The 25,291-nt window shown below is 38.5% G+C and overlaps 1 protein-coding gene and 1 pseudogene across 9 annotated transcripts in view; both read right to left on the reverse strand.

Annotated features, from left to right (window-relative positions):
- ARHGAP28 (Rho GTPase activating protein 28) overlaps nucleotides 1–25,291 on the reverse strand; it is a 191,781-nt gene that overhangs the window by 74,331 nt on the left and 92,159 nt on the right. For 5 of the 9 annotated variants that reach the window (XM_033087885.1, XM_033087887.1, XM_033087883.1 and 2 more), the window contains 3 exons: nucleotides 13,962–14,164; nucleotides 11,067–11,284; nucleotides 3,900–3,992 (listed from right to left, as the gene is read on the reverse strand). In XM_033087885.1, the coding sequence (XP_032943776.1) occupies nucleotides 3,900–3,992; nucleotides 11,067–11,284; nucleotides 13,962–14,164 (514 nt within the window). The remainder of the gene's footprint in view (nucleotides 1–3,899; nucleotides 3,993–11,066; nucleotides 11,285–13,961; nucleotides 14,165–25,291) is intronic. The other 4 variants (XM_033087892.1, XM_033087890.1, XM_033087888.1 and 1 more) reach the window with 1 other exon arrangement.
- On the reverse strand, nucleotides 8,078–8,795 carry LOC117038654 (proteasome subunit beta type-6-like; annotated as a pseudogene).

Here is a 25,291-nt window from a genome sequence, read left to right on the forward strand (position 1 = left end):
AATTACAAAGTGCAGTAGGGGCCCCAAGGCAATGACCAGGATAACTTACTGTAAAGTGTTCTCCCAATGGAAGGTCCAGACAGACCTCTCAACCGCCGCCTTTATACTGAACAGCAGGAAGTAGTTATGCACGAACCCAAGAAAAGCTCCCTGAATGAAGTGAACTACCTGTCTTGGTAAAATGTCCAGGGTTGGGACCAAAAAGTCCTCAATATCAGGTCACTCTGGACCTCCACAAAAGACACAGATGAGAGAATAAAAGGAAAACATCAGCTTTCTCTGGGATTGAAAGAAAGGAAATCATTCCCTGTTCTCCCTTTGGCATGAAGACATGTGCTGTGTGTGTGTGCGCATGCATGTGTCAGGAGTGTCTGTGTGAGCACTCGTACATGTGTGCTGTTAAAATAACTTCCATTCATGTACTGTTCTCATACCTTACTGACTTACACAGGACCCAAAATATGCCCTCTTATTCAAGAAAATTTTTTTGGGAAAATATCTATATGATGGTAGGAAGTCATATAGCAATAACATAACCTAAGTCATTAATTAATCAATATAATTCATTAATAAATATAAATCAACCACCAAGGATCATTGGTCATTGGAGAAAATCAACACGAACAAGTCAGCCATGGAGAAAATTAACACACTGAAAAAGAAGTATAGTGATATAAACACTCTGGGAGAAAGAGGTAATTGAGGGAAGAGAAGGCAGCTTACAATGATTTAAAAATTTCAGAGAGATTTGAGAGGCTATTGTGTCCATAACAGGAACTAACTACAACAGTAAAGAGGAAATCAGTGAAAAAAGAAGAGTTCTTAAAAATCAAGAGCAGCTAAATTATAACTAGTCATGGCAAAAATTAGAATTAGGGATCAACAAAATGATGTAGATGAAATCTACTAGTATGTAGAACAAACAGAAAAAAAGATGGAAAATATAAAATTTAAGAGATATGTGGGTTTAATGTAAGCTATGAAAGGAAAAATAAAATGGAGGAAATGAAATAAAGAAATGATCAGAAGAGAATGTTCAGAGTGAAAGGAACATTTTTCAGAAACAAAAATCTGAGCGCTGATCATAATGAAAAAAAAATGATTTCACATCCTGATGACAGTTCAGATTTCCAACAATAATGATAAACCCAAAAAGCTTCCAGAAATATAAAAATGAGAGCAGGATATAAATAAAGGTGTAAACTTTAAAGGGGCATCAGACTTCTCAACATTAACACTATATGAAAAAGCAAACAGATTAATATGTATAAATATCTGAAAGAAATTGATTTAGGGTCTAGCATTGTGATACACACCAATTTAGGATTAAATTGCAGGAAAAATTGGATATGAAAATTTAGTAGCCAGAGATAGTTCTTGCCAGATTTGCTTAGCAATCAGCTAAGATGTAAAATTTTGGAATATACGAGTATGCAAATTAATATTTTTACTGTTCTCTACAGTCATTCTGTAGTACCAGCCCTCATGATTCTCCTGTGAGAAAGAATAATACGGTTGATCCTTGAAGAACACAAGTTTACACTGCTCCAATCCACTGTTATACATGGATTGTTTTTTTTTCAATTGACCTGTGGAATTCAACACTGTGCTTGAAGGGTCAATTTAGCGGATGGGAATCAGCTTATGAGGACGGCTGACTGTAGTTACACAGGGATTTTTGACAGCAGGGGAGGTGGGTACCCCTAACCCCCACATGGTTCAAGGGTCAACTGTACTTGTTTTTTCATCTATAAACTGGTGAGCAGTTCAGGGGTGTGGCTGGAATAAAACTTAAATTCTCTTCCATTTCAGTGAGAAGTTTCTTCAGGTGTTTGGCACCATACTTGCCCCTTGATTAACCTTTAAAAGGGGTTAAGACCTTCAAGAAATTGAAATAAAAGTGATAGTGATAAAAGAGGAAATCCACACTAACCATGAGAGTCCATGGCTAGGGGTAGGAGTGTCAGTGTGGCTTAAGATCTAACAGAAGGCCACTATTATGTGCTGCCTTGACATCTGGTGAAAGCAAGAAGGCCATGAGTGGCCTAATTGCAAGTCCTTCTCCCATTTTGCTCCCCCAGATAAGGTACCCCAGCCAGAGAATGCTCCTTATCCAGGGGAGCAGACACAGTTCCTGATTATCTCTGCGTGGTGGGTTTCCATTCCTTGCCAGCCTTTGAAATTATTCAAATAAGCCAATCATATCCTCCCCAGGGGAACCAGGGGGCACCTCACCCTCTTGTTACTACAAAGCCTGCCTTACTCTGCTCCCAAGTGCACCCACATGTGGCTCTTTGTGGTATATGTTGTCCTCCCCACCCAGGCTGTGATAATATGTGACTAATAAGTTGCTCTTGATTTTATCTGTCCAGTGTCGGGTGTCATGTGTTGAGCCATCCCTATAACCCTAGGGTAGGAATTCCTCCCCACCTATGGGGTGAAGAAGAGGCAATCAAATTGTAGGTAGAGTCAGGTGGGGTAAAAGCTCACACAAACCCAGTGTCTACTCTGACTTGCCCCTTCTCTGGCGGAGGGGAGAGACCGTGGCTGATGTGCAGGAACACAGGGCAGGCAGAGAGGAACAAACACTTCCAGTTAAGTGTCCTGTTTGGACATGAGGTACATAGGACTTCCTGCACTGAGGAGACAACTTGAGTCCAGAGGACACCTGCTTCCAACTCCACAGAAAATGTAGAAACCTCTGACTGGAGTTAACACTCTTATGAGAAATTCAATGAAATCAGAAAATAAAGTAGAGACAGAATCTACAAAACAGGATTGCTCACAGCCCCAACTGACCAGGCTCCACTTCCAGACCTTGCCTTACCCTCAGTAACAAAAGGGCTGCCTGCACACAAACGGGCCACATCAGATCCCTTCAGTAAATTTTGGAAGGAACCAACAGCAGCTCCTGATAGAATGCCACATGTAAAATGTACATCAGATGAAAATAAATTGTAGAGGAACTAAATATTATCATCATCATCTTCATCAGATCAAGGCTGGTAAAGGGTTATTTTAGAATAGCAAAGAATCCCTCTTCTGCTAGGAAGGAAGAAAAGCAGAGATAAGTGGAAGGAAACATACTGCAGTATAATAGGGGAAAGTCTCCCACTGCAAATTTGCTGCAGCCATGAGTCCATGCGGAGGCAGATGTCAGCACACCCACAGCCTTCTACATCTCCTACAGAGGGCGCGCCACTTTCATAAGAGGACCCAGGCCTCATGCCAAGTGGTATAAATCATGGCCTGAGATTCATCCACAAAAATAAAGCCTCTTCTGAGATAGCTTCACTGGCAGTTATGAACTCACATGAGCACTCTTCGAAACTCTTAACTAAAACGGAAAAGGTGCGCTCTAATGAAATGTGTCTCACCTCCTGTGACGTAATGAAAAATGTCTAGCTCCTGTGCTACCCAGCGCACTTTCTCCCACTTATTGCTACGAGTATACATTTAGGATGCTATCACGCTATTGTGCTGCTCCCCACAAGATCTTTACATTTAGAAAAGAACTGAAATGTTGAAATAGTTCTTATGGTGAGAATTAAATTAATACTGAAAGCCAAATGGAAGGTAGTGCAAGATTTTTCCATCATGTGCTCAGCAAAGAGGACAAAAGTTTAGTTGACGACCGCCCCACATTTTTGACTTCTGGCTATGGCTGTAGATGCAGCTGTGGTTGTTTTTGTTATTGTAGGTACAGATAGGCCATGTAATTGTTTGTCGATAATGATTAAATTATTGAGTATTTAATTATTCATTCCTGAGTTTAAGAGTCTGCTTTTTCTTCATTGTTACAAGGTAAGCAGGCATTTTTCCCTCAAGTGTTCCTGACTGCCTTGAAATAATTGCTTTTTCTAACGTCCTTACTCTCAATTCCCCTTGCTTCATCTTACCAGTTGACCATTTCTGCAGGGAATTGCTGATATCCCTTCTTCATCCAGGGTGGCATCCAAAAGAGGAGTTGGAATACAAGAAAAATCATCTGGCTATTGAGAAAAATGAAAGTGCATTTTTATTCAGCATGTTCTCCCAAAGGTCATTGTGCATTTAGTTATGTGTTATGCATAATATGTGTACGTTCATGTATATTTGTGAAGATAAACATACATATGACTGCCTGTGCACTTCATTGCATTTAGCTATTTGTCAGCCAACACTTGCCAGGCATGATGACACACACTGTTCTCCGTGGAGACCAAATACTGTCTGCCTACCCCTAACCTAGGCACTTATCTTTCTTAACAGAATTCTGATTGTTTTTCAGGAACTTTTGTGTCCAACTAAAAAAAAAAAAAATTTCCCAGGCTTCCTTGCAGCTAAAGATGATCATATAACAGTTCTAAACAATAGGTGGTAAATGGAATTCTACCACATCAAATTTCCAGGAAAGTAAGGTCGGAGGGACCGAATCAGTGGGTGCAAGTTCCAGGAACTGCCAGGAACATGGATATGGTGTCTGGAGTGGCCAACCAACTTGTAAGCAAAAAGATGAAGGCCACGTATAAAAGACAAAATAGAAAGGTAGAAGGAAGCTGGATCTATGCTAAGGAAAAGGAACGTCTACCTTTTCCTTGTTACGTCTTCCTTAACGTCTCTCTTGTTAAGAGAGAGAAACAAACCTATGTTTGTATAACTCATGATTTCTTGGGTTTTCTGTTACATGCAGTCAAGTGTATATCTAAGTGATATAATCCCATTTTTTAAAACAGGAAGCATGACCATATTTATGCAGTCAATTATAAGTCAGTCCCCAACTTTAACTAGTTGTTTATCAATTATGAAATTGAAAATAAATTAGATTGACTGTTTTGCTCAATTAAGTGTGTTACTGAAAGGAATATTTCGTTCACATCTTCTGAATATTAAACAAATATATTTGGGCCCTGGAATTCTGCTCATTATGAAGAGGACTGTGGACTTTGTGTTACATATCCAGAGGCTGATTTGGTATGTGTGATTTAGTGTATAATGGCTTTACTAAAACAAGGGTTAAATATTCTAATCTTTATGGTTAAAAACTCCATTGAAAATTAAATTTATTGGCTATTTTATAAAATCATACAATTTTATTTGGGCCCATAGAAATTGTCATTTGTTGTTTTTTTTTACCTTGCTTGTCCATGTTTTATAAGTTTCCAGTAAAGATTATATATTACTTTTATAATAGGAAAAAAACATTTTTTTTGGCAAGGAACAAATACTACCGAAGAATTAGCATAAGAAAATTGGATCAAGATAAAAAACACATATACCACTTTCTCCTCCCCTGCACATCACTCAAAAGTGTCAAAAGAAATACCTTTTTCAAAGAGTGGCTCTAGAAACCACTAAACATTTCCATTAGCAGAACAGAAATTGTTGACTGTTCCTGGAAGATAAAAACCAGGCAAGAATGGTTTGATAAGAATAGAGGAAAACCTCAGCCTGAAAAAAGGTACAAAAGGAAAATATGCAGGGGTTAAATGCTGATCCAGAAAAAATATATACAGAATGAAAATAAAAAGAGCAGGAAGGAATCCTCCAGTTAAGAAAACAATGAACAAAATAACTGAAGATTGTTTTTCTGAACAAAGAGGCCAGGAGACCTTTCCTCCCTCTAACACTGAACAGCAGGCAGCTGCTAAAGGTGATGCTAGGATAAAACCCAACAGGTATCCTCTTGGTGACAGAGTGACCACCTGCGTTGGGGTCCTAGCATGCCTGTGGTGGTCCTGAACAAAAGTAAAGTTGAATTGCACTTCATTGGGGCCTTCTAAAAGAATATAGACAAGAGTCTATATTCCTAAAAAGGAAAGTTAGGTTTGGCTGAAAAGAAAATTAATTACAGTTCTGTAGGACTCTCATTACTTTGACACTGATGCCATACTTAGGTTTCCTAAAGTGAAGTATGGCCGTTGACATTAACACATTTCACCACTCGCAGAGGCCCAGACTCCGATTCACAGGAGAGTTTTTGGGAGAAAACAGGTTTCCATAACTGCACAGGAAATATACAGCCATTACCGACGCTAATCAATCAATCTTTTCCTCTGTTAATCTATATGAATCAACACCCAAGGATCAAAATCAATTGAACAATAGCATTGGAAGAGAAAAACGATGATGCAAACATAAACACTTAACCCTTTAGTAAACAGATAATTTAAGAAAAATAAGAGAAACTTGGAATTTCAGGTTCAATTTAGTTAGTGCCTTCAGAGTGCTGAGAGGCTACTGCAGCCAAGAAACAAGAACAGAAGGCTAAAAGCAGGGATGGGGAAGGAGACGGGAATTAGGGAGAAGGAGAGGCTATAATAAATTAACACTCTGACTGCGAAATTTTTAACAATAAATGAAAGGCAGAAGTATTAATACAACCATGGCCAAATTACTGATGTAAAAAAATGAAACTGAAGGGATATCCAAGAATGGAGACCAAATGGACACACACACAAACCCTGGGATATTTACGTAAGATGAACAGAGGTTCAATCCAGACAATACAACAATCATCTAACAGGAGTTACAGAAGATGACCGAAAAAAATCAAAGAAATAAATACTTGTTTTAAATGTTAGAAAAAAATATGCACAACCTAAAGAATGAATAAGCTCTCAGATTGCAAGTAGTGACCAGGATGGAGTTTTTACAAAGGTAAAGCAGGTAAAATTTCAATGTTCCAATGATAAAAATATAAAGAAATGAGATTGATATAGACATTGCTGCAATAGTGGATAAGAGAAGATAATCGATAAAAATCTTCAAAATTATGAAGGAAAATGATTTTGAGCATAGGATTCTATGTGCAAAAAATTAAGAACTAGTATAAGCTACATATTCATATCTGTCTTTCAAATTTGAATTTATACTTCCACTAGGTAAGTATACTGGGTTAAATTTATACATCTAAGATTAACGTAAGATTATTTTATGAAACTTATGGTGTTAAATCTTCATTAATAAAGTGAAATAGAAAATTTTAGGTAATTATTCTATTAATGTAGGTACATGATGCCAAAGAAAGAAATAAAGAGTTGGAGGGGATATGGGAGGGAGGCTGAGAAACAAAGAGAGAGAAACAGAAAGAAAGAAACAGAGAGAGAGAGAGAGAGAGAGAGAGAGAGAGAGAGAGAGAGAGAGAGAGAGAGAGAAGCACATACATAAAGAGAGAGACCAGGACAGATACTTGGAGCAAAAGAAGGAAGGAGGGAAGAATTGGTATTTATGCTGTCAAATTCAAATAGGACACTGAAAATTTTAGGTACATCCCTAAGAAACGTCGTCTCTTACTTGGAGAAACGATGCTGAATTTTGGGGGGGAAAAATATCTGTGAAGATGATTATTAGGCCTTATATGTTGTAAAAATACAATACTTTAAAAAAATATTGCTTTTCACATTTTGACAAAGAATAACCTGAGAGGCGGACGGATGGCTCAGTTGGTTAGAGCGCAAACTCTTAACAACAGAGTTGCCAGTTTAATTCCCACATGAAATGGTGGGCTGCGCCCTCTGCAACCAAGATTGAAAACAATGACTTGACTTGGAGCTGAGCTGTGCCCCCCACAACTAGATAGAAAACAATGACTTCACGTGGAGCTGATGGGCCCTGGAAAAACACACTGTTCCCCAATATGCCCCAATATGAAAAATTAAAAAAGAAAATGAAAAAAAGAATAAACTGAATTTTTAAGCAGCCTGTACAGTGCCAGGCTTTCACTGACTTTCAGAGGTCCCACTTGCCCGGACAGCACAAGACCTCTCTACTCCCTAGGTATATGGTCTTTATCTTATCACAACCACTCTCCTTGCCTCATTCCTAATTCACTCTAGAACTGGGGCTTCAGCAGCAAGACTGGAAGGGGAGAAGAGGAAGCTGGTCAGGAGGAAGAGACACTCTCTCCCCGGCTGCCTGCCACCACAAAGGGACTGTCCTAGGCCTTCTCTCTGCCTTTTCTGGAGTTAAGTACCTAACAGTTTATTGTACCTGCACATTACAGAAAAGTAAAAGACTCTTCCTTTCTTTCTTTTGTTTTTCTTTGACAAACCGTTTATTGAATTTTGCATCAGTGTGGGACATCTCTAATTGTATCCTAGAATCCCAGGATCCAGGGAGGTGGTAAAGTGGCAATAGTGAATTTGGGGATCTGGTCTCCCAAGAGCACCTGCTGCTCTACCCCCGTATCTGCGATGGCTGCCAGGCAGATCCCTTCTCCACTGGAGCTGTCCCACTTCATGGCCAAAGTGAGAAGTTGGCAGTGAATTGCAGACACTCTTCCTTGGTCATGCCTTCCTGATAGGTAGCAATGGACATAGCCATAGATACAGGAGCTCCGGGAGCCTCCAGTGGCAAAGGACTGTCTTACCATCATACCCCTCAGGGGCACTGCGTACACCTGCCCTGCTTCTTGGGAGTCCCAGCCTGCATGATTCCTGCCATCAAGTCTTCCTGCTAGTGGTAACACATCTCCTTAAGGAGGCTGGCTGCTGTGAGTACCAGTGGAGGCTCATTCGGCTCAGTGCTGTGGAAAGCAAGCTGACAGGTAACAGCATCAGCTACTGCTGGGTATATCAGCTGTGGAGCCTGAGCTGCAGCAAAGAATATAACTGTGAAGAGGGGTCAGCTTGTCAGTCACTCGATTGGCTGACGTAGGAACCAGTGGTCATTCTGGATTCAGCCCTCAGAACCACGCCCGCATCAAGCTGCGTGGCCGTGGAAGTAGTTCCTGTGGAGTCGTGAGGAGTAATAGCCGCCAGCACACGGACTGCTGCTGGCCCCACTCCTCTGGCAGCTACTAAAGTGGCCACCATCTTCCTCCCTCTTCATTTCTTTTTATACTTAAAGCCTCAGTGAGTAAGTGCCCACTTTGTTTCCTTTCAGGGTCTTAAGTGAAAGAAGGAGTAACACAAAGAGTTCTTTCTCTCCTGTTTCTATGTTACTAGATGTCCAAAGTTTTTGAGAACCTAAAGAGGCTAGCTACGTATCTTCTTGAGTAACAGAAGGATTTGAGAGAAGCCTATGGACCCTTTCCTATTTTGCACTTTGCTAGCAAAGAGCAACACTGTCATGCAGGGTGTCATGCGGGGTCTCAGCTCCTGCTCCCCACATAAGAACGCAGGACATGGTGAGGCCAAAAAGGAACAGTCACAGAGCCACAGATAAGGGAGTCACACCACTATAGTCTCACTGGCGGCTGGGTTGGTGACACAGGAAGCAGGAGCCACACGATCCACAATCCACATTCACTCCGCCCTTGCTACTCCCCCTTTTCTGCTAACGTAGCCATGGCAGTTATATTAGTGGCCAATGGCTCACTGGTTACAGCTGACGGCCAACTAGCCACAGCTGATGGCCATCCAATCACAGTTGATGGCCATTTACTACCCGAGTGAGCACTTTTCCACGTGAGGCCGAGAGCCTGGAAACTGTACTCCTGGCTCTGTCCCCACAAACACCCTTTGTATAAAGTAGCTGGAAACAGAAGTGGGAAAAGAAGCATATAGGCCAAATTCTTATGGTTTTTTCAAGATGATCTGGGAGATAACTGAAAAATGACCCGGGGAATTTAAACCAGCAGGGTAAACCTTTTCCTTGATAGATATCTTGGCCAGGAAACTTTTCTCAAGTCGTGGGCATCACCTTTATTCAATTACAGATGTAGAAAATCTCACCGCCCAGAAAGACATAGGTTTCAAGTAGTTTGAAAGTTCAAACAGCCAGAATTCACAGTGCACTTACCTCAAGATATATCATTATATACAGCAGAAGATTCTAGAACTATGCTGTTCAATGCATTAACTACAGGACACATGTAACTAGATTTAAATCAATTAAGGTTAAATAAAATTAAAAATTCAGTTCCTTACTCACACTAGCCATATTTCAAGTGCTAGTGCCATGTGTAACTAGGGGCCACCGTACTGGACAGCACAGAAATAGATGATTTCCAGCACTATCGCAAGTTCTGAAAGATAGTGCTATTCAAGGACATTATTAGCACAAATGCAAATGTTAACTAGGTATACGTGAGCTGCCCTGGCAACTACCCAGTGTGATTAATGTATCTAAGAGAAGACATGACTTACAGACAACCTAAAGTAACTCAAGTTGAGGACTGTCTTTAATCATGCTTGTTACCCAATATCCTTGAAGTTTTAATTTACGTCATTATTGATACAACAAACAGACGACAAACCTAAATCAGAGTGATTAATGTGCCCCAGGCAACTTTATTTGTAACCGCAGCAGAATATCAATTTTCCTTTTTTTTTCTATACATTAATTGCCCCCAAGTTTCCAAGAATCCTATCTGCATAGAATCTAATATATAGGGACCTTGCACAGATAATGTACCCAATACGTATTTGTTGCATGAGTAACACAGTTACGCAGTGCAACACTACAATGATGCAATGAGTGAATTAGTGACTTGTAAGGCAGAACTCACAGTAAAACAAACACCGAAATAGGAGAACATGACTAACAGCCTTAGAAGTAAAACTGTGGTCACGAAACTGCTAAGGGTAAGCTGGAATTTCAACCAGCCATTCCTCATAAAACATGTGATCCTTCCCTTATGCTTTTCTGTAAATCATTCTCTCTCCCACTTAATTAATGCTTGTCTTTCACTTTTTTCCATTTTAATTTATTTGAACATAAAGGCTATCCTACCCACTCTCCCACCCCCATCCCTATTTAAAACAAACCACTCGAACTTGCTTATAATACCACGGCCACTTTCCTGGGATTCCTGTGCCTGTCGACAGAGTTTCCATTCGGCTTAGATTTAAGTAGCTCTATGTATCCTATCCACACAAAGACTTGCTCCACGGCCAAAAAGTTATTCTACAACTTCGACAAAGAAGGGAATAAATTTTATGTTGAGGGAGATTGCTGTACAAGGGATAAGGAATGACCACGTAAGTTTCAAATGTGTAAGATTTTGGACTGTGACATATGCTTTAATTTTTTCTAAAATCTAGAGAGTGACTGGACTTTTCTGATACTTTTTCCACGTTCTCCTTCCACCCCACCCCACCCCACCATCCAACCAAACATTTTGAGCCATGTTCATCACTTACAGGAGATTCGCTGACTCCAAAGATGTCTCTGACATCCCGGACAGATTGCTTGTTCTTTTTTCTCATGGTTTGAGTATAAGTATTATATCTCTTTTTCACTGCAGCTGCTTGGGTTCTAGTCAATGTGGAGAGCAAGGCTTTGCCATCCTCTTCTTCATCACCTGAGATCAGGGTTGATAAACCCACATCTTGCAACCACTCTGCTTCAAGTTCTCCTTCTGTAAAATAATATGACCAAGAGAAAGTTAGAACATTCTCTGTCTGACTGGATGGTGTGTATATCTGCATATCTGTGCATAGCAGTGCACAGTCCTATAAGGTTGAATGAAAAGTCTGCACTGTATTTTTTAAATAAATCAAGTTGTGACAGATGGCAAAGAACTTGGAACAGAGTGTATGTTCAATAGATATTTGTTCTCTTACTTTTCTCCTTATTCTGAACATTAAGTAATCTTTTCTTTTTTAGGAAGGCAATTTAAAAATGTAAAATTCGTCATAATGAGAATCAATTGCTATTGTAAATTAGATGTACAGAAATAATAAAGAATTCAGAATAACAACATCTTATAACAGAAAATCCACTGCATTTCTGGGAACATTTCTAGGAACTATGTTAAACAGGCACTAATGAATGAGGTTTGTCTGAAGAGCAGATGAGATCGATTTGTAAATAACCTGTCAAAACATCAGTTTAGCAATCTTAGATTATTACATTGTTGCATTATTGGTATATAAACAAAGCCTTCTAATGTGCTTTACAGGTCCAGTTGCTTAGGTAGGCAAATCTTTTATTTCCTTTGTTGTTTTAATTGTTGATTTTCTTTGTAAACTGCCCCTTTAACAGAAGATGCAAAGGTAAACCTACGTACATTTAGCAGCCCTACTCTAAAATAAACTGCTTAAATTAGTGAGTTATGACTTAAAAGTCTTCCTTTACTTAATCCTTAGATAAGACTTTCATTGTTGAAGATAGAATTTACAAATATAGCTTAATATTAGTTTTAAAAATTGGATTTCCTCTCTATCTCTGTAAGTAGTAATGAAAAACTGCAAGTAAGGAGTAATTGGTAAGGTTAGAGTTGACGTACACTAGGGGTGAGAAGATGGTCTAAATCCTTGGACTCAGAATGCAGAACATGTAGAATATATGTTTTCCATAGTAAAGGAATGTCTATAGGAGAGATCAGTGTTACTCCTGTTTGCTGAATTATGGACAACATATTAGAGACTTTCAAGAAAGGGTTAGTAAACTTAAAATAATCACAGAAATTATCCAGTATGAAAGATAGAAAAATATTTTTAAATATTTAAAACAGCCCAGTGACCTTTGGAAAATGGTAAGTCATGCAAGATACGTGTAGTTGAAGCTTCAGAGAAGAAAGAGAGTGGTCCAGAAAAGAATGTTTGAAGAAACAATGTCCAAAAGTTTTTAAAGTTTGCTGAAAAATCAACCAGTTCAGCTAATACCCAGTAAATAAATACAAAAGAAACTGCACTTATACATCTTAAAGTTAAACTGCTAAAAACCAAAGATAGTAAGAAAATATGAATGTAGTCAGAGAAAGACAACACAGTACATATAGGGGAACAACAATATGAATACATTGACTCTTTATCAGAAACAATGGAGGTCAAAAGACAATAGGATAACATTGTTAAAATCCTGAAAGAAGAAAATCCCCTGTCAACCCATAATTATATATTCAGCAAAAACATCCTTTAAGAAAGAAGGTGGAAAAAAATCATTGTCAGGTGAATAAAAATCAAGAGAATTTATCAACGTAAGCTTGCTCTGTAAAATATGCTGAAGGAAGCTCTTGAGGCTAAAGGGAAAAGACATCAGATAGATACTGGATATATAAAAAAGTACAAATGTTAAATACAGATGGCTACTTTCTCTCCCGCCCAAAATTAGTCCTAAAGCTTAAAGCCATTAGATGAAGTAGAGCAACGCAGGCATCTCTGCAGAGATGTAGTCTAGACTGGGATGTTGGAGCCCGAGTGAGATGGGAAGGGCAAAGGGCAATGAGAGGCAGAGGGAATTCGGTAATGCACAGGGCGGTTTGATCAAATAAGTATATATATTTAACATAATGGGAGCCAGTTTTCTCACTGAGAAGGAAGTCACAAATATGTTAAGGGAAAAAGATACAATGAATCTAGGGTGTATTAGATTGAAAGTGAAGATATAGGTATGAAATCATATATTTCAATGTCTTTATAAAATACAGATATAAATGTATATACGTATGTGTGATACATATATATACACATTATATACACACACATATAAGTACATACACATGTGTGTAACAGGTGTGTGTGTGTATACACACACACACACACACACACACACACACACACAAATGAGAACATTCTTATCTGCTTATTAGCTAAGCTACCTTCAGTGTTTCTTGGATGTCTTATGTATTTACTTGTTGATAGTAGGACCTGGAGGATATGACCTATGCTTTTAACCCCAGGTGAGTAATTTTGCTCTTTGTTTCCTCCAAAATTATACTGACATTTTTTCCCACTCTACTGGCTTTGGTAATTAATAGTCAAGTATACAGATGTAAAGGCTATCAAAGTTAGAATACTCAGTCTGCTAGATGATAATGAATCAAATTAATAAACAGGCGCAGCATCTTTAAGTAGCGATATGTAAAGGATCAATTTGCATTTTGTTGACAGCTCTTCTTCAGGTTATGTCACCTTGGACAGAAAACACCCTGAGTCAATGCTGTAGATATAAATTAATGGGAACAGGTACTGATATGCCGAATTCTACTAATTCATTTGTTAAACCACTAATGGGATGATTTCTACCTGCTGACACAACGAGAGAGCATACAAAGACAGTCAACACATGGGAAAACGAATCTAACACCTTACCATCCACAGGCTTGACCTCGGCTGGCATCTGCTCTTCCTGCCCTCCCATGCTGTTCTCTTTAATACTTTCTATTTCCCGCCAGAAATCTTCCATGGAGGCGCTGTCTACGGAGGCTTGCGAGTTGGAGCGGTTGCAGGCAGGAGACTGTAAGGATTCATTGGAGAGCATCCTGTTAATTCTTCGGCAGCGAGGAATGGATTTTCTGTGGAAAGAATAACATCTGTGAATGAGACTCAGTGTCTTTTATGTCATAAATCACAAAACTTAATTTAAGTTTAAAATCAATGGAGAAATAGTTTGTGTGGTAGAGAAGGGTTTGAGGGAATAATCTCAATTCAGTGGTTGCCTTTCTTTTTTATTCTCTTTAATTCATAAAGACTCTGTGGCCATATAGGAATTACCACAAAAATACAATTTATAATTTCCACATACTTGTTGATAGGAAGCTATTTGTATTAATAAAAACATACATAATAAAAATTTGTCTCTGTAAAGTATCTAAGATGATGACAGAGAAGTGTGTAAAAAGTCCGTTGCTCACACCCAATAGGGTGGCCACCAAAAGCAAACAAACAAACAAAAAACAGAAAACAACAAGTGTTGAGGATGAGGAGAAACTGGAACCCTTGTACACCGTTGGCGGGAATGTAAAATGGTGTAGCTGCTGTGGAAAACAGTATAGGGGTTCCTTAAAAAACTGAACATAGAATTACTATATGATCCAGCAATCCCACTTCTAGGTATATACCCAAAAGAATTGAAAGCAGAATCTCAAGGAGATTTTCATACATGCATGTTCATAGCAGCATTATTCACAAAAGCCACAAAGTGGAAACCACCCAAATACCATCAACAAATGAATGGATAAACAAAATACGGTATATAATACATACAATAAAATGTTATTCAGCCTTAAAAAGGAAAGAAATTCTGATATATGCTCCAATATGGATGAAACTTGAAGACATTATGCTAAGTGAAGTAGGCCAGGTACAGTAAGACAGATACTGACTGTATGGTTCCACTTACATGAAGAACCTAGAGTAGTCAAATTCATGAAGACAGAAAGTGGATGGTGGTTGCTAGGGGCTGGGGGAAAGGAAATGGGTAGTTGTTATTTACTGGGTACAGAGTTTCAGTTTCACAAGATGAAATGAGTTCTGGGGCTGGATGGTGGAGATGGCTGCACAACAACGTAAATGAACTTAATACCCACGAAGCTATATGATTAAAAAGGGATAAGATGATAAATTTTATCTCATGTATTTTACCAGAATTTTTTCAAATTGAAAGAAAATCTTTTTAAGTTAAATTTTGAGATGAGATAGTAGTAAGAGGAAATAATCTATAACATTCAATGGAAAACCCTATATTAAGATGGGCAAGGGAGGCATGAACCAGGCAAAGAGAGACCAATGGTCAGTTCAGGAAGAACGAGATTACCACCAAGGTTAGGGTCCAGCCACTGAGAAGTGAAGTACAGGCTCCAGTTACCACTATCCAATCGGACCACCACCGATCTAGGAGACAAACGGCTGAGCATGGAGCAGCTTCCTCGTGGGGCTGCTGCAAGGACTAAGTGAATTAGCACATGGAAAGCATTCGGAATAAAAACGTTCAACAAACGTTAGTTTAAAAAACAAGAGACATAGTAGGGGAGATACGCCAACATGCTGGAATTCTGAGAGATTTTGGTGATTTATGTAAGAATAAAACAAAATATTTTTGTGTACCTCACCTTAATGGATGTATAAACTAACCTTACCGTGGTAATCATTTCACAATATATAGGTGTATCAAATCATCATGTTGTACACCTTAAACTTACACAGTGTTATATGTCAACTATAGCTCAATAAAGCTAGGAAAAAATTTTTTAAAAAATATTTGATTTCCGTGATTTTGATTGACAAGATTACATTTCTTAGGAGAAGGATGGTTGATTGACTGGAACACGTCAGTCCTCGATCATGAAAAATATCTGAAGTACTTTAGGCAGTAAAATCTTCTGTTACTGTTCTTACATGATTTCTTTTTAATTTTCCAATTTGGTATGGGTATGCAACTCCTTTCAAAGCTTGGGTTCTTCTCCTTGGGTTTAGGTAGAACTGAACCAAAAGGCTGAGACTACCTCTTAACCAGTGTTGAGCTGCTTCACCCAAAAAAAGAACTCCCAGACGAAAAGAGGTAACCAGAACAATGGCACAGAAAAAGTCCAACTGTGGGCATTGGGACTTGCATAGGACAATTAAACGTGGACATGCAGGGAGCAGTGGATTGCTATCAAATTTAGCCAAGTCCTAAAGCATATGTAAAACACACTGATATTCCTGATAGTACAAAAATGGAGATAATAAGAAAAAAATCCATTTGCTCATATTGTCTATACCTCTATGAATCCTAGATTTCTAAATCACCTCTAGTAGAAATTTCTGGAGTTTTATCATTGATCATTTCATGATACCAGACTGAAAGTCGTTCTAGTTTTAAACATTAACTGGAGCAAGTTAGCCAATTTATTTTTTTAAATCAAAGCATTTCAGAAAAAAAAAAAAAAGAAATACCCACTTTTATTTCTGTATGTTGTACTGTGTGATAAAAATAATCTTAGGCAGCTTTGTTTGATAATTGGGTGATAAGAGTTTTTTCACATCCAAAAACATACAATAGTGAAAAGAAAGCCTCTTCAGTAAATGGTGCTGGGAGAATTGGAAAGCCACGTGCAAAAGAATGAAATTAGACTATCTGTCACCATGTGCCAAAATTAACTCAAAATGGATCAAAGACCTAAATAAAAGACCTGAAACAATAAATTACATTGAAGAAAATATAGGTACTAAACTTATTAACCTTGGTATTAGAGAGGATTTTATGAATTTGACCTCAAAGGCAAGGGAAGAGAAAGCAAAAATAAATGAATGGGACTACATCAAACTGAATTCTTCATAGTTTGACAAGACACATTCTTGTGAGTGAAATGCAGATGAAATTAACACAGGTATCAAGACAGTTATTGCTTCCTTTACTGTTTTAGGCTTTTAAAGCCTTTTCCCTTTTGCAACAAGACCAATACTGAAAACCACTAACAAATTCATAGAGTACTCTTATATAAATATCTATTTCTTATAAAAGTTTAATCAATTACCACTGCTCACATAACCTACTGTCCTCCATGTACCATATTCAGAAAAAGTTTATAGATGCCCAAACTTGCTCTAGTTCTGAACTTTTAAGTTTATTTCTTTTAAAAAATGAACATGCTTGACTTGAAAAAAATAAAGTCTTAACAGCAGACATGGACCAAGTTTTATTTATAATACAGTGTATTAATAAGCTAAAAGTTTAAATAATATACAGTTGTATAAAGCAGAAATTGAAGGCATTCTCCTCCCATCTATATCACATCAATATTACACTATTAGCTGCTTTGTTTTCCTTACTCAGAAACATGTCATAGATATCTTTTCCATGCCAACACAAAGATATCATCTCAATGGCTACATAGAATAGCATAATTTATCTTAGAAATAAGGCAAAATGCAGATTACTCAAGCACTGAAAATGTCTGAAGTGATAAATCTGGGAAATAATAAGTGAATCTTAGAAGATGAGGAACAGATACATTTAAGGCTAATAATGATAATTATAGTTACAGTCCACAGTTTCTTACTCATGCAAAGTGTGTATTGAATCTCAGAGTAGAGATCATCATAAAACTGCTGGGGGCAGGGGATCCGATATATTAGGTTGGTGCAAAAGTAACTATGGTTTAAAAGTTTAAAAATAATTGCAAAAACAGCAATTACTTTTGCACCAACCTAATAAAATATAGATCATGAACATATGAGTAACACCCTGGTTTCATCTAAGACGATCCACTTAAATAATCTTTTAATTTCAATGATCAGCTATTCTTTTTTGGCAAAGTAGGCATTTTTGGCAGACAGCATTTTTAGGATCAGCACTTTTGTAAGAGTTCTCACCTTTTTAGTTAGGGATCCAAATATTTCCCCCTTCATCCCAGGGTGGCTAGGGAATATAATCTTCCATTCTTGAAGCATTACATATATAATTGTGACCCTCACGCTCATCTAGCACTTTGATGAGCCTTAATTTGTAGCTGCATACCTCACCATATTAGGATAAATAGAGTTTAAGCTTCGTTAGCTGTTTGTATATTTTTATTTCAAACAATCCCAGGAAAACATTACTTGAAAAATAGAATGTAATTGTATTACATAGCAACTTTTGTTGGGAAAACATCATTAGGTTTAAAATTAGGTTTTAAGTGCATGGTGATTACCATAAATTCAAATCAGCATTTAAAAATAGATTGTATTATTCCATTACTCCTCTATTATTTTCTAAGGAATAACTTGTATTATATGTTGATTACTAGAGATCTATAACTTATTACTGTCTACCTTGAATTAGTATTTTACAACTTCACAACAATGTAAATACCTTACAAGAATATAACTCTCCCTCTACTCTTTATATCACTACTGTCATAAAGTTGCTTCTTCACATGTTTACATCCCACAAGTTATTATTGTTGTTCCTTTTAAACAGTTGATAATCTTTTTTAAAATTAAATAAGCAGTCTTTTATATTTATCTTTTCTCGTGCTCTTTATTCCTTCCTGCAAATCTGTGTATTCATAACAGATCATTCTCCTTCAGCTTTGAGAAATTCCGACAGCATTTCTTCTCTCCTTACCATTTCTTGTACTGTGGATCTGCTGGCAAGAAATTCCCACAGGTTTCTTTCTGAATGTGTCTTTAATTCATTTTCATTTTTAATGAATATGTTCAGTGGTCATAGAAATTTAGGCTGATAGCTTTGTTGTTTTTAAAACCCTTTTACAGATGTCATTCTATTGTCGTCTGTACTGTAGATTCTGATGAGAAGTCAATTACAATTTCTATTCATGTTCTTCTAAATATGGCTTTTTTCTCTAGCTGCTTTTATTTTCTCTTTAACTTTTGTTTTTAGCAGTTTAATTATGATATGCCTTGATTGTGGCTTTCTTTGTATTTATTCTGCTTGATGTTTACTAAGCTTCTAGAATCTTTAATCAATTTTGGTACATTCTTATCCATTTTCTCTTGAAGTATTTCTTTCATCCCATTCTCTCTCTCCTCTTCCCCTGGAGCTCCAGTAACATGACTGTTGGGCCATTTTATATTGTCCCAAATGTCCTTCATAATCTGCTTTGCTTTTTTCGCCACTCTTTTTCTGTGCTTCAGTTTAGAGATTTTCTATTGCTCTGTCTTCTGGTTCACTTTTCCTTTCTTCTCTGTGTCCAGTCTGCTGTCAAGTTTATCCAATGAATGCTTCATTTCTCATACTGTGTTTTTTCATAATCAAGAATATCCAATTAATTCTTTTTAGAGATTCTAATTCTATGTTGACATTATTCATCTTTTTATCCATTTTTTCCTCTAATTTCTTTTATTTTTCTCTCCTCTTTCTTCCACCCCTCCCCCCTCGCCCCAATGCGGTTCAAACCGTTGTTTCTCAGTCTAGATGTGTAGGACACAGCTCCCTGGCCCATGCTGGTATGATGAGTCTTGCGCTCCCCCCGGCTGAGGCAGTTGGTCGCCAGTCGTCGGTTGGCCGCTCACAGCAGCTCACGGCAGCTCTTGCCAGCTGCCGGCCACTCACGCTGGCCACCAGCAGCTCATGGCAGCACACAGTAGCCCACCACAGCTCACACAGAGCTCCTCTGCTCACAGCAGCCCAGCTCCAGCTGTTATTCACAATCTTAGCTGTAGAGGGCGCAGCTCACTGGCCCATGTGGGAATCGAACCGGTGACCTCGGCGTTAGGAGCACGGCACTCCAACCACCGGAGCCACCGTGCCAGGCCCTCTAATTTCTTTAACATATTTATAATTGTTATTTGAAAGTTCTTATCTCTTAATGCCAACATCTGTGCCATCAGTGTGTCTGTTAATATTGGTAGAAAAATAGTCAATTGTTCATTGGTCACAATTTCCTTTTCCTTTAGAAATCTCATAACATTTTGATGTATGGCATTGTTTTTAAAAGAACTCTAGAAAACTGGAGTAAATAATAATTTCCCCAGAAGGGCAAGCCTTTTCCTCTGTCTGGTAGTTGAAATGAGGCACAGATTATTTCAATCTAGTCAGGAGTTGAGCTGTGTCTGGGCTGGGCTGCAACTTTAAAAAAGTTTTAGGTCACCTCCAGTTTCAAATGCTTCAAGGAGATCTGTCTTGTGTGTATCATGAGCCCCTCCCTCTAGTAGGGCTTTGGGATAAACACCATAGGACTATAGAAATCTCTCTCTGCTTTAGAGCTCTGTCCCCAGGCTCTTGTGTTGCTGGGCTCTCAGCAAAAATCCCAAAGGGGAGAACTTTCTGGTGTGGAGAACTAGCTCTGCATTTGGCACTTCTACAAATTCCAATCTGTTGAGTCAGTGCAGGCAGTCATTAACTGCTCCACTGGTGTCTCCTGACTCCAATAGAATCCCTCTGCCTATGCAGGTGGGACCTTCTGCCCAGCAGTGCACAGACTCAGGGACAAATATATTCCCATGGAGGGAAATGACCACTCGACTCTGCTCACCTAAGAAGAGCTCTCCCATCCTTGGAATTTAGCTCCTTTAGACTTCTTTGTGTCCACAGCTTTCCATTAAAGTTTTTTTTTTTGTTTGTTTTTTTTTAATACATGATTTTAACATTTATCCTTTTTTCTCTAGTTGTTACAGTTGGAAAGCTAGTCTGCCACATCCTAGTCTATGTCTTAACTGGAAGTGGAACTCCCACAGAACACTGTAAACACATGCATTTTTTTTAACATTGAATTTGCTTATGCACCACTTGATCTGTCTAACCAGAAATTCAATTGTTCTGAGTATTTTCCAAAGAACATTTTTAAAAGACATACTTCTTGCTAAGAAATACTTACTCTATGCACCTTTATTATCTCTTATTTTATAGAGAATTTCACATATTACAAGTTACTATCATACACATTACATAATTTGATGCAAAGCAAGTATTATACATCTCATTATAGAATGAGGGAAACAGTTATCCACACTAAAGTGGAGACACGTAACTTCCAATTGCAATTACAATAAAATGCAAAGTCTTTACTATGACTTCATGGCCCAGTATGTTCTATCTTGGAACTCCTCCAGTCTTACCTTATGTTATTCTCCCTGGCATTAGAACTAGGCATGCTAATCTTTTCTCTATTTCCAAATGCCAAGCTCTTCCTTTGCTTAGGAAATTTTCTCTTACTGTATTTTTCTGCCTGGAACATTCTCCTATTTCCATGGCAAGATGGTTCTCATCATTCAGCTTCCAACCTAAATGTCACCTCCTCCAGGAATTCTTTTTCCTGGCCACCCTAACATAACATTCCTCCAGTTATCCACCATCTCAGCTTTCTGCATGTCCTTCTTCTCATTCATCAACAATATACAATTCATTTATTCAATTACTTCGATGTTTTTGTAACTACTTTCCCCACTCAAATGTAGAGGAACCACGTCTGTCTTATTTACACAGTATCTGGCAAATAATATGAACTCAGAAATATTTGTTGAATGAATGCTAGTGTCAGGGGAACCAGGATATGAATTCAAACCTTTTCAATCCTGTCCAAATGCCCTCCCTATAGCAATCTTTCATAATTTTAAAAGTCCCCTCAGGTATTTGTATATCTGCTTATAGCTAGACATATTTTTATATCAGAGAAAGAATATAATATACTGATTTAGGGGGAAAACTCCGAAGCCAGCTAGCCTAGGTTTAAATGTGGGTTCTGCCACTTCCTAGATCTGTGACCTTGAGCAAGCTATTGAACCTCTGTGTCTCCATTTCCAAATCTATAAAATAGGAATATTAATCATATACATTTTGTGGGTTTATTATAAGGATTAAGTGAGTTAATATATGTAAAATGCACGGCATATAGTAAGCCCATGTGTTAAATGATTACTATAATTAAACTAATTTGTTAGTATGTTCATTGCTAGATTTAGAATCAGGCTATAATGGATGCTAGAATATCACAGAGGCACTAATATATCGCTAGAAATGTAATGAGATAAACAAAACTGGATCTATCAGAACCCTCTAACGCGACCTCATTCTCAAGGTTCATTTCCCTTAGTCTCTTAGTCAAAAAGTGGCCATCTGATACAATTCTGGTCAAAGTCATGTAAGAAAAATTGCTCTCCATGGTTTCAGTGAAATCTTTTTCCTTCCTCATATAGGTGCTATTCCTTTCTCATCCTCCTTCTTCTTTACTGAAATGTGGACATGATGACTGGTGCTTCAGCAGCCATCTTGCAACCATGAGAGAAAAGCCAACAAAATTTGCAGTTATCAGCCTTGAGTCTCAGAAATAAATTCAAATGCTGCTTATCTCTGGACTTCCAGAAATGTGAGAAAAATAAACTCCTATTTTTCAAAACTACTCTAATCTTTGCTGTTGTTGTTACTTGCACCCAAAATCATTCCTAACTGAAATAACTGGAAGAAATATTTTAATAGGTAATTTGGGGTGGGGTGAAATAAGACACCCTCTCCACCTCCACTAAGAGGAATATTCAAGTAAGAATATACAGTCAATAACCTGCCTCCTAAAAGGAAAGCTGGGTCTAACGTAATGATTTTCAATTTTAAAGGCTGCCAAATTATTAACCTAACTCCATGTCTTATTCTGGTCCTGATCACTATACTATGGACTTAAACTTCATTCCTGCTGAAGACATCTGTGGGGACAGAGCCAGGAGTGCAGTTTCCAGGCTCTCGGCCTCACGTGGAAAGTGCTGGCTCAGGTAGTAAATGGCCATCAACTGTGATTGGATGGCCATCAGCTGTGGCTAGTTGGCCATCAGCTGTAACCAGTGAGCCGCTGGCCACTAATATAACTGCCGTGGCTACACTAGCAGCAAAATGGGGGCTAGCAAGAAGATGGGGGCTGAGCTAGCAAGAGCGGATTGCAGTTAGCACGGTGGATGCAGCTAGCAAGTGGGGTTGGTTGGTTGGCAGAGAAGGGGACGGCGGATTGTGTATAGTGTGGCTCCTGCTCCCTGTGTCTCCAACCCAGCCACCAGCGAGAATATAGTGGTATGACTCCCCCATCTATGGCTCGTGGGTGTTCCTTTTTGGCTTCACCATATCCTGCATTCTTATGTGGGGAGCGGGAGCTGAGACCCCACATGACATCCTGCATGACAACATCCCTGACTAAATATACGGGGAACATATTAACATTGTTGTCAAATCAAACATATTCTAAAAGTTTCATGATGAATAAATATGTCTAAAATCAAAGATTTCCCCTTCTCTTTCTGAAAGGAGAGAAGGACTTAATTCCTCATTGTCACTGTTTGTGAGTGATGCTGGTGCCAGCACAGCAGGGCCATTTGGAGGAATGGTCCTGGGTACTGGACCACAATGGGTCTTACAGCAGGGCTCTTGCAAGACAAATCGCACGCTCTCTGGAACAGACCCTGGGCACAGGCCCAGTAATGCAGCTGTTTGCCCTCTTAGCTCCCTCAGGAGGCGATTCAGATAAAGTAAGAGGACAAATCTCGTTTTTATGCTCTGGCTTCTCAGTAATCTTTGGATTGTAACATGTATATAAACAAGCTCAACTTGGATATCTTGCAAAAAGCACTTGAAAGGCAATGGTGATAAAAGGAAGCTATAGTCTCGGAGTAATAGGAGCCAGAACAGACAGGAGGTTCCCACCTTCTTTCTCAGGCTCCCCGACTCTGTCTTTCAATACCATTCTGGCATCCTCTCATTCTCAATCTGCAATTCCACTTTTCTGTTCCTTTACTGGCCTGCCTCACCCCTCTTAGGGAACAAGGAGAAAGATGATGAAGCTATTCCATCAAAAGGTAAACAGGTGTGCCTGAACCTCTCTGTTGGCATAAAGGATACAGAAAAATGTATTTGTAGATTAGGGGAACACTTAAAACAGTAAACAAATTTCAGTTACTCAACAAGGAATATTCTAAATGGTTTTGAAAGCTGAAATTTTTTCTAACCAACTGAAGTTCACATCAGCAATTAAATTCTTATGCATCTATGTATCATCTCTGAGTAAAAGCGTTGTGCTAGGAATGGGGAAAGTGACAGTGGAGGAAAGAACAACTTCAAACCATTATACACCCAACCCCAGTGATTTACAAAAGGGGCTCAAATGAGGCAAGGAGATCTTTCGTAAGAGAAAATGACAGAATCTTTTCCTGGGAGTCAGGGGAGGACATGTTTTTCTGTTCCTCTAGCTACGAAAGCAAAGCAACTTCACATGCTTCACTCAAAGCAATCTATGCTATCTATGTTCTGTCTGCTGATCTACCAAAGAAAAGGCCATTAAACATAATCAATGTTTGTATAGTTATCACATAATCAAAATACATCAGTTATATGATGGGAGGGGTAAATGGAGAGTGACGGCTAATGGTTTTGGAGTTTCTTTTTGGGGATGAACATGTTCTGGAATTGATGGTGATGGTATCACAACTTTGTGAAGATACTAATAACCACTGAATTGTACACTTTAAAAGGGTTGATTCTATGTTCTGTGAATTACACATCAATCAAACTATAGTATCAGAAAAAAATTACTTTTTTAAAAAGATTTTGATAATTAAAAGTGCTTTGACACTGACAACACCAAACGCTGGTGAGGATGTGGAGCAACAGGAACTCTCATTCAGTGCTGGTGGGAATGCAGAGTGGTACAGCCACTGTGGAAGACAGTTTGGCAGTTTCTTACAAAACTAAACGTACCCTTACCATAAAATTCAGCAATCAGTCTCCTTGGTATTTATCCAAAGGAGTTGAATACTTAGGTTCATGCAAACACCTGCACACAATGTTTAAAGCAGCTTTCGTCATAACTGCCAAAACTTGGAAGCAATCAAGATGTCCTTCGGTGAATGGATAAAGAAACTGTGGTACATATAGACAATGGAATATTATTCAGCACCAAAAAGAAATGAGCTACCAGGCCATGAAACGCCATGGAGGAAACTTAAATGCATATTACTAAGTGAAAGACGCCAACCTGAAAAGATTACGTACTATATGATTCCAGCTATATGACATTCTGGAAAACGCAAAACTATAGAGACAGTAAAAAACTAGGGGTTGGAAGGACTGGTGGGAGAGGAAAGGGAGGATGTAACAGGCAGAGCACAGAGAAATTTTAGGGCAGTGAAACTCTTCTGTTTGATATATGTCATTATGTGTTTGTCCAAACCCATAGAATGTACAACACCAAGAGTGAACTGTAATATAAACTATGGACATCGGGTGATAATGATGTGTCAGA

Source organism: Rhinolophus ferrumequinum, chromosome 19 (assembly GCF_004115265.2).
Source record: "Rhinolophus ferrumequinum isolate MPI-CBG mRhiFer1 chromosome 19, mRhiFer1_v1.p, whole genome shotgun sequence".
In the NCBI taxonomy this organism is placed as follows: Eukaryota; Metazoa; Chordata; class Mammalia; order Chiroptera; family Rhinolophidae; genus Rhinolophus; species Rhinolophus ferrumequinum.